We start from the raw sequence: 15,417 nt of genomic DNA, 5'->3' as shown, positions 1-15,417 counted from the left end.
CAGGAAGCCATGAAGGATGGCCCTAGCAAAACCATCTCTAGCTCTGGAGAGTCCATCTAATTGTAATGCATGGTAAAAGTATGCACAGAAGTCCAGGTAGCTGAATAGTGTTAGTATCCAAACCCTTGAAAAAGCACCAGAAGCCACAGCCCTAGCAGAACGAGCCTTAACAGAAGGAAGGCTCTTACCATGAAAAGAACAGACGGCATTAGGTTTTAGAGGTCCAAGAAGAAGCAGTCTGCTTTGACACATCTATTCCTAGAGACCTAGGATGAAAAGAAACAAACAAACTGATCAGATTTTCTAATATACTTAGTCTTATCCAAATAAGATGTGAATTGTCTATGCACATCAGACATATGCAGCACCCCCTCTCAATGGCAGACTGCAAAGAGGAGAAAAAAGTAGGCAAATGAACAGACTGATTAAGTGACAACTTATTAACCACCTTGGGCATAAAAAGAAGGATTAGTATGCAAGGACACCCTGTCCTTATGAAACACCAGAAAGGGAGGAGAAGCCATAAGGGCTTGAAGCTCAGAAACCCATTTAGCAGAAGTAAGAGCCAATAAAAGAACAGTGTCCCAAGAGCAATGTTGCAAGGAAGCTGAAGCAGCAGACTCAAAAGGAGCCTGAGTAAACTTCTCCAAAACATGATTAAGATCCCAGGGAGGAGGAACTGGCTACCTGGAAGGCTTAATATGAAAGATACCTTTAAGAAATTGTTTAGTTTCAAATCTAGAAGCTAAAGGAAGAGATAAAGGCAGACAAGCAAAAAAATATCTGGTAAGTGGGCCTTAAAAGAAGAGGAGGTCAAACCAGCACTGAGAAATTCACACAAATAAGAACCAAAGGAACATCTACAGTGAGTGGATCCAGGTTACAAGAGACACTAAACAGAAAACCTCTTCCATGTGGATAAGTAGGATTTCCTGATATTGGGTTTCCTGGCCTCCTGCAGGACTCTAAGCACGTCCTCAGAAAAGAAAAGGAGTCTTATGTGGAATCAAAATCCTACCACCCACAGTGTCAGGTGAAGAGTGGAGAGGTGGGGATAGATGAGAGATTTCTTCTTTTGTGTGAGTAGGTCCACCTTGTGAGGTAACTTGTGATGACTGCCCTTGGCTAAATGCAGAAGAGGAGGGAACCAATGCTGTCTCAGCCAAAAGGGGGTCAACAACAAGATTTTGTGAGCATCCTGTTGTATTTTGGACAGGATGTTTAGAATGAGGGGAAGTGGAGGGAAGCCATAAATAAACATCCCATTCCAAGAGAAAGAGGGCACCCATCTTCCACATCACAGGACCTGGGACTTTGGCACAAAACAGAGTAAGTTGCTTGATTAGAGAGGAAGCAAATAGATCTACTTGAGGAGTACCCCACAGATGGACAATTTCCAGAAACACATCCCTGTTAAGCATCCATTCTTGAGTTAAGGACCTGCTCAGAGTGTCTGCCACAATGTTTTTACCTTAGGAAATGCAAACTGCCTGAAGAGTCACTTGATACTGGACAGCAAGATCCCATACCAAAAGTGCCAACTAACAAAGAAGTTAAGATCTTGTTCCCCCGTTTGTTTATATATCACATCACTGTGGTATCGTCTGTAAACATGGTGAGAGGTCCTGGGGAGAAGAGGATGAAAAGCCTGAAGAGCCAGCCGAAGGGCTTTCATCTTTTTGACATCAATGTGCTCCTTCTGTTGAAGAGGCGGCCACATCCACTGCATCTTTAGGGAGCGAAAAGCTGCTCATCCCACATCTGAAGCATCTGTGAACATTTCCTGAGAGGGAAGAGAGGGATGAAAAGGGCGACCTGGATTTAGGGATAACTGGTGGTTCCACCAGTGAAGTTCTTTCTTGAGGCAAAGTAGAAGAGGCACTACAAATTCTACAGGATGTGCATATTGAAGCCAAACTGACTTCAGGAGCTAATGAAACTTTCTCATGTGGAGTTTGACCAGAGGGAGCACAGGGATGGTGAATGCCATGAAACCCAGAGCTCTCAGATACTCCCTGGCTGTAATGCAAGCTAGAGGAAGAAGAGATTGAAATAAAGAAATGAGTGTAAAGGCCTTGGAAGGAGCCAGCATAGGCACCATATGAATCCTGCAACCCAGAAAAACATGATCCTGAGGAGGACTTGGAAAAGACTTTTTGAAATTTACTGTGAACTCCAGGCTTTGAAGAAGAGAAATAGCAAAATTAAGATTTTGCAACAGGATCTCTGGAGAGCAGCCTGAATCAGCAGGTCATAAGGCAACTTCGTCTTATAAAGACGTTTGTGATCACATGAACAGTAGAGGGGCTCCCTATTTTTCTACTCATACTAGGAGAGTTCCATCTGTTACACATACATGTACGAATGGTCCTCCTAATTTGACTTTTACTTAATTCAGTAATGTCCAGTAGTTTTGTGAAGTTGTAAGAAAGAACTGGACTATCTTGTTAGCGGATGATAAGATTACAAGAGTGATTGTGAATGAACCTTTTATTTTTAAGAATACCCTCTCCTCAAAAATGATGCTATGTTATGGTCCCTCTTATGGGGCATCTTCTAATGGTGTGACATGTGGTAGGGAGGGTACTTATCCTTGCCACAGCTGTAGAGCTTGTAGCTGTATTTCTTCCGACATAGAATTTTGCCATCCTGTTACTGGACAAATTTTTTCACCTAGGATTTTTGACACTTGTAGGAGCATGAATTTAATATATCTGGCTACTTGTTGCAGTTGTTCCTGTTTTTATGCGGATAAGACCACACATCAGCTTAGGGAACACATTTTGAGCATATTATCAATATTTATATACATCATAATCACAATCTACTCCTCAAACCTGTTTTGAAAGGGAGGCGACACATTTTTTAATTGATTAGTTTTTACTTTACTTCTATTTCATTTTTATTGGTTCATTTTTAATGCTGTATTTTTATTGACTGTTGCATGCTTATTTAAATTGATTATGCTCTTGATGTGTTATTTGGTCTGATAAAGCGATACCCCGCAAAAGTGCTCACCATTAAAATTTTCTTTTGATCCCCGTGGTACTTGGCTTGCATTTGTTTTTATTCCTTACATACTGATCAACCTAATAATCCATATTTACCCCTGTCTTAAGAGATAATTTAATAAAGGTGTTTAAAATACCTAGGACAACCAAAAAATTTTTTTAAAGTCCTCCTTTTCCTGTTTCCAAAACACAAGGTAAATGTCATTTGCATTCACTGCATCCCCTATTTTTCCAGGCTCCAGTCTACATGTTTCCTCCATCCATGTTTTTTCTTTACAGCAGCCACTGAATTACACATCTCTCTAAGAAGTCTTTATCTCTTGCTCAAGGACATCACCAGATCTAAACTATTCATTATATGATGAGCTTTTTCTTTTATCAAGTTTGGCAACATCACCATCTTCTTTCGGCTGTTCCCATTAGGGGTTGCCACAGCGGATCATCTGTTTCCATTTCTTCCTGTCCTCTGCATCTTGTTCTGTCACACCAACCACCTGCATGTCCTCTCTCACCATATCCAGAAACCTTATCTTAGGCCTTCATCTTTTCCTGTTACCTGGTAGCTTCATCCTTAGCATCTTTTTCCCAATATACTCAGCATCCCTCCTCAGCACATGTCCAAACCAACGTAATCTTGCCTCTCTGGCTTTGTCTCCAAACCTTCCAACCTGGGCTGACCCTCTAATATACTTATTCCTGACCCTGTCCAGCCTCGTCACACCCAGTGCAAATCTTAACATCTTTAACTCTGCCACATCCAGCTCTAACTCCTGCCTTGTTGTCAATGCCACTGTCTCCAACCCATATAACATAGCTGGTCTCACTACCCTCTTGTAGACCTTCCCTTTCACTCTTACTGGTACTAGTCTGTCACAAATCACTCCTGATGCAACACAACTGTCCAAATGCGACATTCAAATGTTAATGGCACAAAACTAAACATCCCAAATTTTTTCTTCCCGTTTCTGAAGATCTCACCTCCACTTCTTTTATCTACTTTACAAAAGACAATTCCACTTGTGCCAGTAATACCCTTGTTGAAGAAAGATATGAAGACACTAACACAGACAACATCAAATCATAAAGAAAATCCTTTATCTCATTAATTAAAAAACTTCACACAAGATGTGGATACCAAAAGTCTGGTCATGAAACAAAAACTGTTCGGGAGATAACTCAAAATTTGAAATAAATGACTTACCACTGTCCATGATTCTCGGGGTTTCGGTTCCAAAACTCCTGAATTAAAGATTTCAAGCAGCAACTGCAGCCCACCAGATGCTATAAACTGCATTGAAACATACACATTTTTATTGACAAACAGAAAAAAAATAAACTCTAAAAATATTCTTTTAATTCTAAATTCGCTTTAAAGTCACAAAGAGGTTAGGTTTCTACCACATTTCAAATTATCCAAACAATGAACTGACGTTATCTCATTAAAGGAATGCAACCTTTCTAAGAAACAATCATTCTCAAAAGGTAATACCTTCAAGTCTGGAATCACTCAGACTGCATGCCAAGAAAAGCATCTTAAGGAGTGCTCACAGGTGCAATATGCTAACAAAAGAATATATCCTGCAGAGTGTAAAAGGGAACATCAAACTGAAAACAGAAGGCACTGAAAAACGGCGACTACCCGTGCAACTTGAAATTACATTAAGTAATCAGCAAGCCAGTGTCATCACACATTACTGACTTACCATAGGAAAGAAATCCATAATTTTTCTAATACAGAAAACATATAAAACAGCACATCAAACAGAAAAGAGAATACATTGTTATAAGTGCACTTGGCTTACTTACTTTTACTAACTAACCTGTTACATAAAGCTTACACAAATCATTTTGTTTTCCCTAGAGAATCAAATGTTCTGACTGCTGTTAATGTCTACAAAGATATGTAACATGATTCAAAGAGACTTCATTACAGTAGATCAGATACTTCTTCAAAAAATCACCTCAGACCTCCACTGAAAACTGGTTATGTCACCCAGACAGACTATCCCAGTAAACAAATGTCAAATAAACAAACAGATATCAAATACGAATGGAAAAAATGCTCCTTTGCAGTAACTCCATGCTACTCTAACAAAATACAGATAAAGTTAACTTTCCTAGAACCATCTTATTCAGACCCTTTCATCCTTTTGGCTACTTGTTTTTTTGATAAAAATATTTCCACAGACTGTGTTTAGCCCTGCAGTGGACTACTGTACTTTTATGAACTTCTCTGCTTTAAACTCTTTTTTAAGTTAGGAAAGGCTCTAGTTTTCCCACAATCTTGATGATGACAGAACTAAGGCTGCCCCAATTAAGAACTTGGTCTTCAGTTACCCATCTGACTAAGTCCCAAAACACTAAATACAAAGACATTTTTGTTTTAATTTCTTCTCCAGCTGCAAAATATGGTTCACAGTGTAATATTCAGTGAGCATTTCAGATCTATGGCTACTACAGCAAGAGAGTTGCTGCACACATTCTGGTTATAAGAATAATCATGCACAACAGTACAATCTGCTGATGTGAATGAGACTGTTACATATTTAATTCATCAACAGTAGACTTAACCTGAGGGCTAAAAGACCAATCTGGATCTGTCATTTCAGATTTCTAAAAAATAAAAACACAAGCAAGCCAACTGCCAAAGGTGTCCCACAAATCAAATGTAGAATAGTAGAAAAACAAAATGTGAGTCACCCACCATGGTATTCAGCAGGAGACAAGAGGTAGAATAATACAAACTTTTATTGAAACGAGAGGTTAGCGCTTTTGCCGGGTTATAGCTTCAGCAGACCATACAAAACAGGCAAAAACATTTAATTTAAAACAATTACTAACCAATAATCAGTATTCATCTATCAAAGGCAATTAAGGGCAACCAATAAAAGCCACCGTCTCCCTATCAAGGTGGGTTGGAGTGAAATTCCAGAATTAAGACCAGGTAACCTGTGTGCCTGTAAAGAAATAATCTACTTTAACTCTCACATTTTTACAAATGTATTAAAAATCACCCCTTCTAACACTAGGTTTAAGTAACTGCAGCACCCTAAACTTAAAAACATTATGCCCTGGATGAGACATAGCATAACTAGCTAAAGCATTAGTTGATACATTCTGGTGGATGTGACGCAGATGCTCAAGTATATGTTCCCTGAGCTGTCTTGTGGTCTTCCCAACATAAAAGCCATTTCTCCATAACAATAGTACAACAACCACGAAACCATCAAATATTCAAAAAATGCACCATAGAAATAAGCAGTCAGAAGGTGAGACAAAGAGAAGCAGCTTTAATCCATCTTATTCATCCGTCCTGGTACCTCTGCAATTCGCCTTCAATGGAACAAACATCCAGATATACACATTCTCTTTTATATACACATCAATTAAACAATCAATCAATCAATTCATCAGGTATTTTAACCCTATCAACATCTAACATTCAAATACTATTATATGTGAAAATTTAAATACAAAATATTTTATCAAAAAATATTAAATATTAAATCTAATTTAATATAAATTATTCATGTTGTTTTAAATTTTACAAATATATACATATAACATTAAGATGCACATTTAGAAAAATTAAATTAAATACACTCAAATTTCATTATGATTCAAAGATTCCAGCACACACAAGTCAAATTTCATCTGCTGTCTAAATTCATCCCAACAGGAAATAATGTATGGTACCCTATAATCATCCTATGCTCTAACCTATTCAATGCAGTCTTAAAATTTCCTGTACAAAAATGAGGTCTAGCAAGTGCACTAAATACAAAACCCTCAATGTTACCATTATGCATGTTAATAAAATGAGTAGCTACTGGATTATCCATATTTCCCCTCCTAATGTCACCCAAATGCTCCAAAATACGCACCTTCACCTTCCTGGTAGTCTGACCAATGTACCATACAGGCGTGATACAATCACACCCCAAAATGTACACTACACCTGAGGACATACAGTCAAACCTTTCAAATGCCAAATATTTCCTTCCATTTATTTTCATCCCATGCATATTTTTGGTCTTATCACAAACCAAACAACGGCACAACGATACATCCCAACATTAGTATTAGCCAAAGGTTCTAATTTCCTATTTAACATTTCCTTTAAATTAGAATGCCTCTTATAAGAAAAGGTAATATGCTTCAGGAAAAGGGAACCAACTGTTAAATCTTCGCACACAACATGCCACAATTCTCTGATAATTTTTTCCACTATATCAGAAAAAACTGAGTATCTAGATACAAAAAATATCTTTTCCAAAGTAGATGTGGTCACAGAATAATTACGATTATAGTATTTATTCTTCCCTAATGTATGAGTTCTGCACAATCTATGCTTTATATCTAAGAGTTTAATACTCTCATATCCTCTAGATAAAAGTCTATTAAAGGTTCCATCACATGCCTCTTCCCATAAACCTTTGTCTGATGCATTTCTCAAAATCCTCTTAAATTCCCCTTCAGGCAGGGCCTTAATTAAATGTGGAGGATGCATACTACTTGCGTGCAAAAAATTATTAACCGCTGTTGGTTTCCTAAAAGGTTTGTATTGAATCAAACTATCTTTCCCCACATAAAATTCCACATCCAAAAAGGAAATGCTATGTGATTAACTTTGTGCAACAAACTTTAACCCATGATTATTCTGATTCAAGTTTTCTATGAACTGTGTAAATAGAGACATCTCACCCCTACAAATAAAAATTAAATCATCAATATAACGTCTGTAAAACAGATATAGTGGAAAAAATTATCAGAGAATTGTGGCATGTTGTGTGCGAAGATTTAACAGTTGGTTCCCTTTTCCTGAAGCATATTACCTTTTCTTATAAGAGGCATTCTAATTTAAAGGAAATGTTAAATAGGAAATTAGAACCTTTGGCTAATACAAATGTTGGGATGTATCGTTGTGGCCGTTGTTTGGTTTGTGATAAGACCAAAAATATGCATGGGATGAAAATAAATGGAAGGAAATATTTGGCATTTGAAAGGTTTGACTGTATGTCCTCAGGTGTAGTGTACATTTTGGGGTGTGATTGTATCACGCCTGTATGGTACATTGGTCAGACTACCAGGAAGGTGAAGGTGCGTATTTTGGAGCATTTGGGTGACATTAGGAGGGGAAATATGGATAGTCCAGTAGCTACTCATTTTATTAACATGCATAATGGTAACATTGAGGGTTTTGTATTTAGTGCACTTGCTAGACCTCATTTTTGTACAGGAAATTTTAAGACTGCATTGAATAGGTTAGAGCATAGGATGATTATAGGGTACCATACATTATTTCCTGTTGGGATGAATTTAGACAGCGGATGAAATTTGACTTGTGTGTGCTGGAATCTTTGAATCATAATGAAATGTGAGTGTATTTAATTTAATTTTTCTAAATGTGCATCTTAATGTTATATGTATATATTTGTAAAATTTAAAACAGCATGAATAATTTATATTAAATTAGATTTAATATTTAATATTTTTTGATAAAATATTTTGTATTTAAATTTTCACATATAATAGTATTTGAATGTTAGATGATTTGTCACAGTGTTGATAGGGTTAAAATACCTGATGAATTGATTGATTGATTGTTTAATTGATGAGTATATAAAAGAGAATGTGTATATCTGGATGTTTGTTCCATTGAAGGCGAATTGCCGAGGTACCAGGACGGATGAATAAGATGGATTAAAGCTGCTTCTCTTTGTCTCACCTTCTAACTGCTTATTTCTATGGTGTATTTTTTCAACATAAAAGCCATGGCAGGAGCTGCAGGTTGCCAGATATACCAAATTGCTTCTCCTGCAAGTGTCTGTAAATCTAGCGGAAAAGACACGTTCTGTGGCTGGATGAATGAAACCAACATCAGGGGAGATGGAAGTGCAAGCATTACAATTATGGCATGGAAAAGTGCCTTTCTTACAAGCTACCTCTGGTTCTGTGCTTCTAGGTCCATAACACAAAAGTCTCTTCATGGACATATTATACCTAAAAATATGATGAGGACATGCCCCAACTAACTGCCTTACATTACAGTCAGCTAATAAAATAGGCTATTTCTTCCGTATGACATTACAATACTGCTGAACATTACTAGAGTATGTAAAAAACAAACTGGAACCATCTTTCATACCTCTGGACTGTTGTGCTTGGTAATTCATAAATCTAGAAGAAAAATAGGGGACAGCTGCACCCTTTCTACTAACGATCGCTATAACCTCTACATAAAAAAATCATTCAAAATATCCAGATCACTTTCAAAAACATTATCATTAGTGGACAGTCTTGCAACCCTCATAGATTGACCTTTAAGTATATTAGGAAAAATATGAGGGGGGCGCATACTAGATCTGTGCAAAACCTCATTCCTCCAAAAAGGTTTCCTATACATTTTTGTTTCCAAAGACCCAGAATCATTCTTAAAGACAGTAACATCTAAAATATCAATAGATGTCAATGAATGACAAAAGTACAGTTGTGTACACTTACCATAAATGTAGATGCTCGAGTGTATTCACTATTGCAGTCATCACACTTGGGTTATCTGCCTGCAGGTAAGCCCTCAGTCGGCCTGAATGCCACAGTCTTGGGATTTCTGCATCGGATGCTGTCGCTTCTTCCATGACGTCAGGTCATCAGGGGTATAAAACATGCAGCCGACGCCATTACATCAGGTTTTCTTGCCCCAGATGTCAGACGCCCCCACAATAGGAAGCAATTACATGGTGTGGAACACCCACAGTAGAAAGTAAACACCAATGTTATAAGTTACAGCCAAACAAAAAAGAATAGGTAGAAGTATAGAAATGTCAGGGGGCTTGAGGACTGCAACAGTGAATACACTCGAACATCTACATTTATGGTAAGTGTACACAACTGTACTATGTTCTTCATGCTTCACAGTTGCAGTCATCACATTTGGGTTGATTCCCAATGCTGAGGATGGGTGGAGGCAGTCAAGAAGCATTAAGGCTGGCAAGCAGGCTCTATAAGACTGCTGTGGCAAATCCAGCTCTGGATTTAGAAAAGACAGGCAAAGTGGTAATGCTTGGTGAAGCTGTGTACAGAGCTCCAGCTTGCAGCTTCCAGGATGTCCCTGGTAGGGACTCCCCTGAGAAATGCTATAGAGGTTGATGTAGCCCTAGTGGAATGTGTTCTGATCCCCTGTGGGGTAGGTTTCCCATGATGTTTCTAACAGAAATGGATGCAGTGTGCTATCCATTTAGAAATGGTTTGCTTTGAAATGGCCTTGCCCTCTGTCCCTGTAGTAAAGCTGACTAGCAGCTGGTCAGATTTTCTGAAAGGTTTAGTCCTGTCCAGATAGAACCTAAGCTGCCTGTGCATGTCCAGGGAGAGCTGGATCCTTTCCCCTTTATTCTGAGGATTAGGGAAAAAGGTTGGCAAATGAACGGATTGGTTTAAAGCCACACTAGACACCGCTTTGGGCATAAATGATGGGTTAGTCCTCAGGGAAACCGTGTCCGCATGGATGATAAGAAGAAGTTATGTACCTACCATAACGTTCCATGTTAGTTGTCTTCTTCTTGCCTTCATTCTTGCTGGGTGGGTTCGGAGCCAATCCTTGGCTCCGACTCGGCCATCTTCAAAAGCTCAAGAGCTGCCTACTGCTGACTCGTGGCCCCCCTATATCCCATGATGCCTGGCGCTAGATACCCAGATCTCGTTTGGTGAGTTCAACTGCAGACATAATAATAATAACAATAATAATAATAATAATAATAATACAGGAATCCTGTCCTAGAATGCATAAATCCTACTGGAGAGACTACTAGTCAGAAGGAATAGCCATAGAAGACTCAGCCAGTGAGAAAAACATAAGGAACTCTTCTCGGTCTACTAGGACAGGGGGATGGAGGGTGGGACGCAAGAAAGAAGGCGAGAAGAAGACAACTAACATGGAACGTTATTGGTAGGTACATAACTTCTTAATGTTAAGTTGTCCATTTCGCCTTCATTCTTGCTGGTTGGGACAGCGTCCCTAGCACCTCAATCCTGGGTGGCTCATCGGAACAGACTCTTCAGAACAGTGGAACCAAAATCAGCTCTGCTCCTGGAGGCCACGTCAAGCTTATAATGTGAAATACAGGTATGAGGATTGGGCCCATGTAGCTGCCGCACAAATAGTTTCCATTGGCAATCTTGCCTGAAAAGCCACTGAGGTAGCTAAAGCTCTAGTGGAGTGACCTTTTGGTTTACCAGGAAGCTCTTTATTCCTCAGCTGATATATAAACATAATAATAGATGTCAACCACCTAGATAATGTTACTTTCGATACAGGTAGACCTTGTTTACCTTCAGCATAGGGCAGGAACAGCTGGTCTGATTTTCTGATTTGTTTAGTTCTATGCAAGTAAAAACGTAACTGTCTATGAACATCCAACTGATGCAATTTGTATTTCACCTTGTTGGAATAATTTGGAAAAAATACAGGCAAATTAATAGAATGATTCAAGTTATTGTCAGAAGAAACCCTTTGGAAGGAAGGAAGGATTAGTCCTGAGAGAAACTCTGTCATTGTGGAAAACTAGGTAAGGAGGGTGAACGCAAGAGCCTGAAGTTCAGAAACTCTTCTGGCTGAAGGAATTGCAACCAGAAGAAGGGTTTTCCAAGAGAGAAACTTCAAAGAACAGGAAGCTGCAGGTTCAAAGGGGGGCAGTATCAGGGAAGCTAAGATCAAATTTAGATCCCATGGCGGCGGGGGATCTCTCACTGGGGGCCTGAGTAAAGTAGTCCCTTTGAGAAAAGCTTTACAAAGCTTATGGGACATAATACTAGCATATGATAGACCTGTATGAAAGTTGGAAATTGCTGCTAACTGAACTCTAATCGTGGCAGAAGAAGATCCAGCATGAAAAAGTTCTGCTAAAAAATCCAAAATATGGTGCACAGGGGCTGAAAAGGGATCTATATTCCTAGCCTCTGCCCAGAAAGAGAAACGTTTCCACTTACTAGCATAAGCCTTTCTAGTGGCAGACTTATGCGATGATAAGATGATTTCACGCACTGAGTGGGAGATGTTCAGAAGCCTGGCTAAGGTCGGAAGTGGAGCAACCAAGCAGTGAGCTGGAGAGATTGAAGGGATTGGTGCAGCCCGCCCGACTGATGGATCAGGTCGTCTGGAATTGGGTCCAGAGTCCAGGGCTGCTCCAGAATGTGATGATGCAGGAACGGGAACCACATTTGTCGAGGCCAGTAAGGGGCAATGAGGATCATCTTGCATCCCAATGTGGTAGCTGTCTGAATTAGTTTGGGAATCAGGGGAAACGGAGTGAATGCATAAAGAAGTCCCTGAGGTCAATCGTGAACTACAGCGTCTCTGGGGGAGTGTCCAGGAAGAGGGAGGAGAGAGAAGAAATTGTTGCACTTGCTGTTGAAGGGGGTGGCGAAAAGGTCGCAGCAAAGCTGACCCCATTTGCGGAAGATTGGTCCGCCACTGTCTGATTGAGAGACCACTTGTGAGGCATGAGAATTGCTCTGCTCAGCCTGTCCGTTATAACGTTGGACTTCCCAGGGATGTACGCTGCTATCAGAAACTGTTGGGAAGAGATCGCCCACTGCCAGAGTCTGAGTGCTTCTCGACAGAGGGGGTAGGACCTGGTTCCGCCCTGCTTGTTGATGTACCACACTACCGACATATTGTCTGTTTGAATTGCAATGGTCCCGGTGGGAAGAGAGTTGTGAAGAGCTTGCAACGCTAAAAGCATGGCCCTCATCCCCAAGACATTGATATGCAGATGGTACTCGTGAGGCTGCCAGGTGCCTTGGACTGTTCTGCCCTGAAAATGCCCCCCCCCCCCAAACCCGATCAGAGAGGCATCCGTGGTCACCGTAACCACTGGAGGAGGAAAAGCAAATGGTCTGCCCTGGGGAACTGATGGGGAAACCATCCACCAAGCAAGATGGTTTTTGCATGTCTGTGTGATCATTATCTTGTGTGACACTGGAAGTTGTTGGAAAGACCATTGGGTGAACAGCATCCACTGAAGAATCTTCATATGAAGACGAGCAAGGGGAACTAGTAAGATAGCCACTGCCATGAGACCCAAGCTTTTTAGGATGAATATGGCCTGAATTTTCTTGCATCCTAATAAGACCTGCACATGTCGGCGAATGTCTAGCACTCTGTCTAATGGAAGTCTCGCTGACATGTCCTTTGTATTTAAGTTTGCGCCAATAAAAGGTGATAGATTGACAAGGCGACAATGCAGACTTTTCGAAATTTATTGTGATGCCTAGTTTGGAGCAAGTTTGGATGGTGTAGTCTCTGGCTCACAGCAGGTGATGTCTGGTGGTAGCGGTAAGGAGCCAGTCTAAATATGGAAACACCTGGAATCTTTGCCGTCTCAGGTGAGCAGTAACTACTGCCAAACATTTGGTGAACACCCTGGGGGCTGTGGTGAGACCAAAGGGCAGAGCTCTGAACTGATAATGACTGGCTCCCAGCCGGAAGCGGAGGAATCTTCTGGAGCATCTGTTCATTTTGATACGGTAGTACGCGTCCTGAAGATCTATGGAGCACATCCAATTGTCCTGACCCAGAAAGGGTAAAATGGACTGTAGCGTGACCATCCGGAACTTCGTTCTTTGAAAAGACCTGTTTAGTCTGCTGAGATCCAGAATGGGTCTCCAGTCCCGTCTTTTTTGGTACCAAAAAGAACCTTGAGTAAATTCCGGATCCTTGCTGGTCTGCTGGGACTGGCTGGATGACTCTTTTTCTTAGCAGTTTTGATATTTCTTGAACTGCTTGATCCCTTAGATTGGGTGGAATATCTGGAAGGGATTTGTTGGGAATGTGTGGAGTGTGAAAGAAGGGGATTTTGTAGCCTTCGGATATGATAGATCGTACCCATTTGTCTTGTGTTATACTTTGCCAGGCTTTTGGGTACAGCGATAATCTTCCCCCAACTGCCTCCGAAGGTGGACAGCCGGGCAGCACTTCAGGGATGCTGGAAGGGCTTGTCAGAGAAAGATTCTCTTTGGTCCTGATTTTGTGGACCCCCTCTGCCCCTATGGCGGCGTCTATTGTTGTTCCCTCCTCTGCCCATGGAGGGGAACTCTCCACGTGTGTCAGACACGGCTCCCTGGGGTTTCCGGAACCACATTTTCCCACTCTTCTGACCCTTGGGATATGGTCTTGAAGGAGTGGAAAAATGGACTCCCACAGCAGAGAGAGTCTTGCCTTCCTGTTCACACCTGGTAAGGGTATCCTTCACCTGTGGTCCAAACAGAGCAGAACCATCAAAGGGGGTTTTGGTGAAAGACGCCCTGAAGGGTTCCGCAAAGTTGCATAACCGCATCCAAGCGTGCCTCCTCAAAGCCACGCCTGTGCCTGCGGCCCTACTCGCGCCATCGGCTGCATAAGAGATGAGCCGCGTGGAGGAGTTTACTACCAAATTAAGAGTCGCCAGCTGAGAGGCAACCTTAGCCAGGGCCCCCGCAGCTGATGGATCTTTAAGGGTATCTCCTAGCTCTTTAAGGAGATCCCTTTGAAGGCAGGTAAAGTGAAACAAATAGTTCAGCGACCGCATGGAGAAGGTCGCTGAGGAAAACATCTGCTTCCCATATCTGTCCATCGTCCTAGATTCCTTATTAGGGGGATGGACAGACGAAGAAGTTTCAGCCAACTCCTTTTTTCTGGCCGCTGCTACCACCATGGCATCAACGGGAACACCCTTAGTCAGAAATTGCTTGTCCTGTGGTGCAGTAATAAATTTTGTGCGTCTTCGGGGGGTTGGTTCCACTGTGTCTGGTGCTGACCAGCCTTCCGAGCTACCACAGACATCAGTGGATTGAAAGGCGGAGACACCCAGGAGGTGGAGAGTCGGGAACCAAACGCATCCAGGAATACAGACTCATCCTCGGAAGGGTTAAGAGTAGTCCAGTTCCCCCTCTGCCTAAGTATCTCAAGGATGTCTGAGAAAGAGACGTCCTCAGAGGGGGATCTCGGGGACCCTTCCGAAGCCTCTAAGTCGGTATCTGAAGTGACAGACTTAGGGGAGTCAACATGCTTCCTCTTGCATTTCCTCTTTCGAACGGGCTCCTCTGAATGAACAGGGGAGGCCTCGGAAGAGGAAGATACACCCAATGGGGTGCCCTGGAGCGCTTATTCCCCACACTTGGGGTTTGGAGGAGGGGCAGAGGCAGACGCAGGCACCATGGGGGGAGGAGCCGATGAGGCCGATCGCGGGGCTGACTCAGAGGCCAGCACATTCCTCATGACCTCAAAGGCGCCCCTTCCCGATAGCGGAGAAGGCTCCAGCTCCGAAGAGATCGGAATCCTTCCCGGCACTGAGGGGGACGGCTCCGGAGCCGAACTCACCTGCGCCGAAGCTCCGAGAGGGAGAATGGGGTCTAACAAGGGTCCGATGCC

General features: G+C 41.6%; 1 protein-coding gene across 1 annotated transcript in view; it reads right to left on the bottom strand.

Annotated features, from left to right (window-relative positions):
* The window catches only part of USP34 (ubiquitin specific peptidase 34), a gene marked incomplete in the record, with an annotated part of 5,849,982 nt that overhangs the window by 2,729,345 nt on the left and 3,105,220 nt on the right, over positions 1-15,417 (bottom strand). Inside the window, 1 exon segment of the mRNA XM_044061224.1 lies at positions 4,213-4,299. Coding sequence (XP_043917159.1) covers positions 4,213-4,299 — 87 coding nt within the window.

Source organism: Protopterus annectens, chromosome 1.part0 (genome assembly GCF_019279795.1).
Source record: "Protopterus annectens isolate FY-2018-M chromosome 1.part0, PAN1.0, whole genome shotgun sequence".
Classification (NCBI taxonomy): domain Eukaryota; kingdom Metazoa; phylum Chordata; order Ceratodontiformes; family Protopteridae; genus Protopterus; species Protopterus annectens.
The sequence above is the reverse complement of the archived record's forward strand: the minus strand, read 5'-3'. Positions and strand labels throughout refer to the sequence as shown.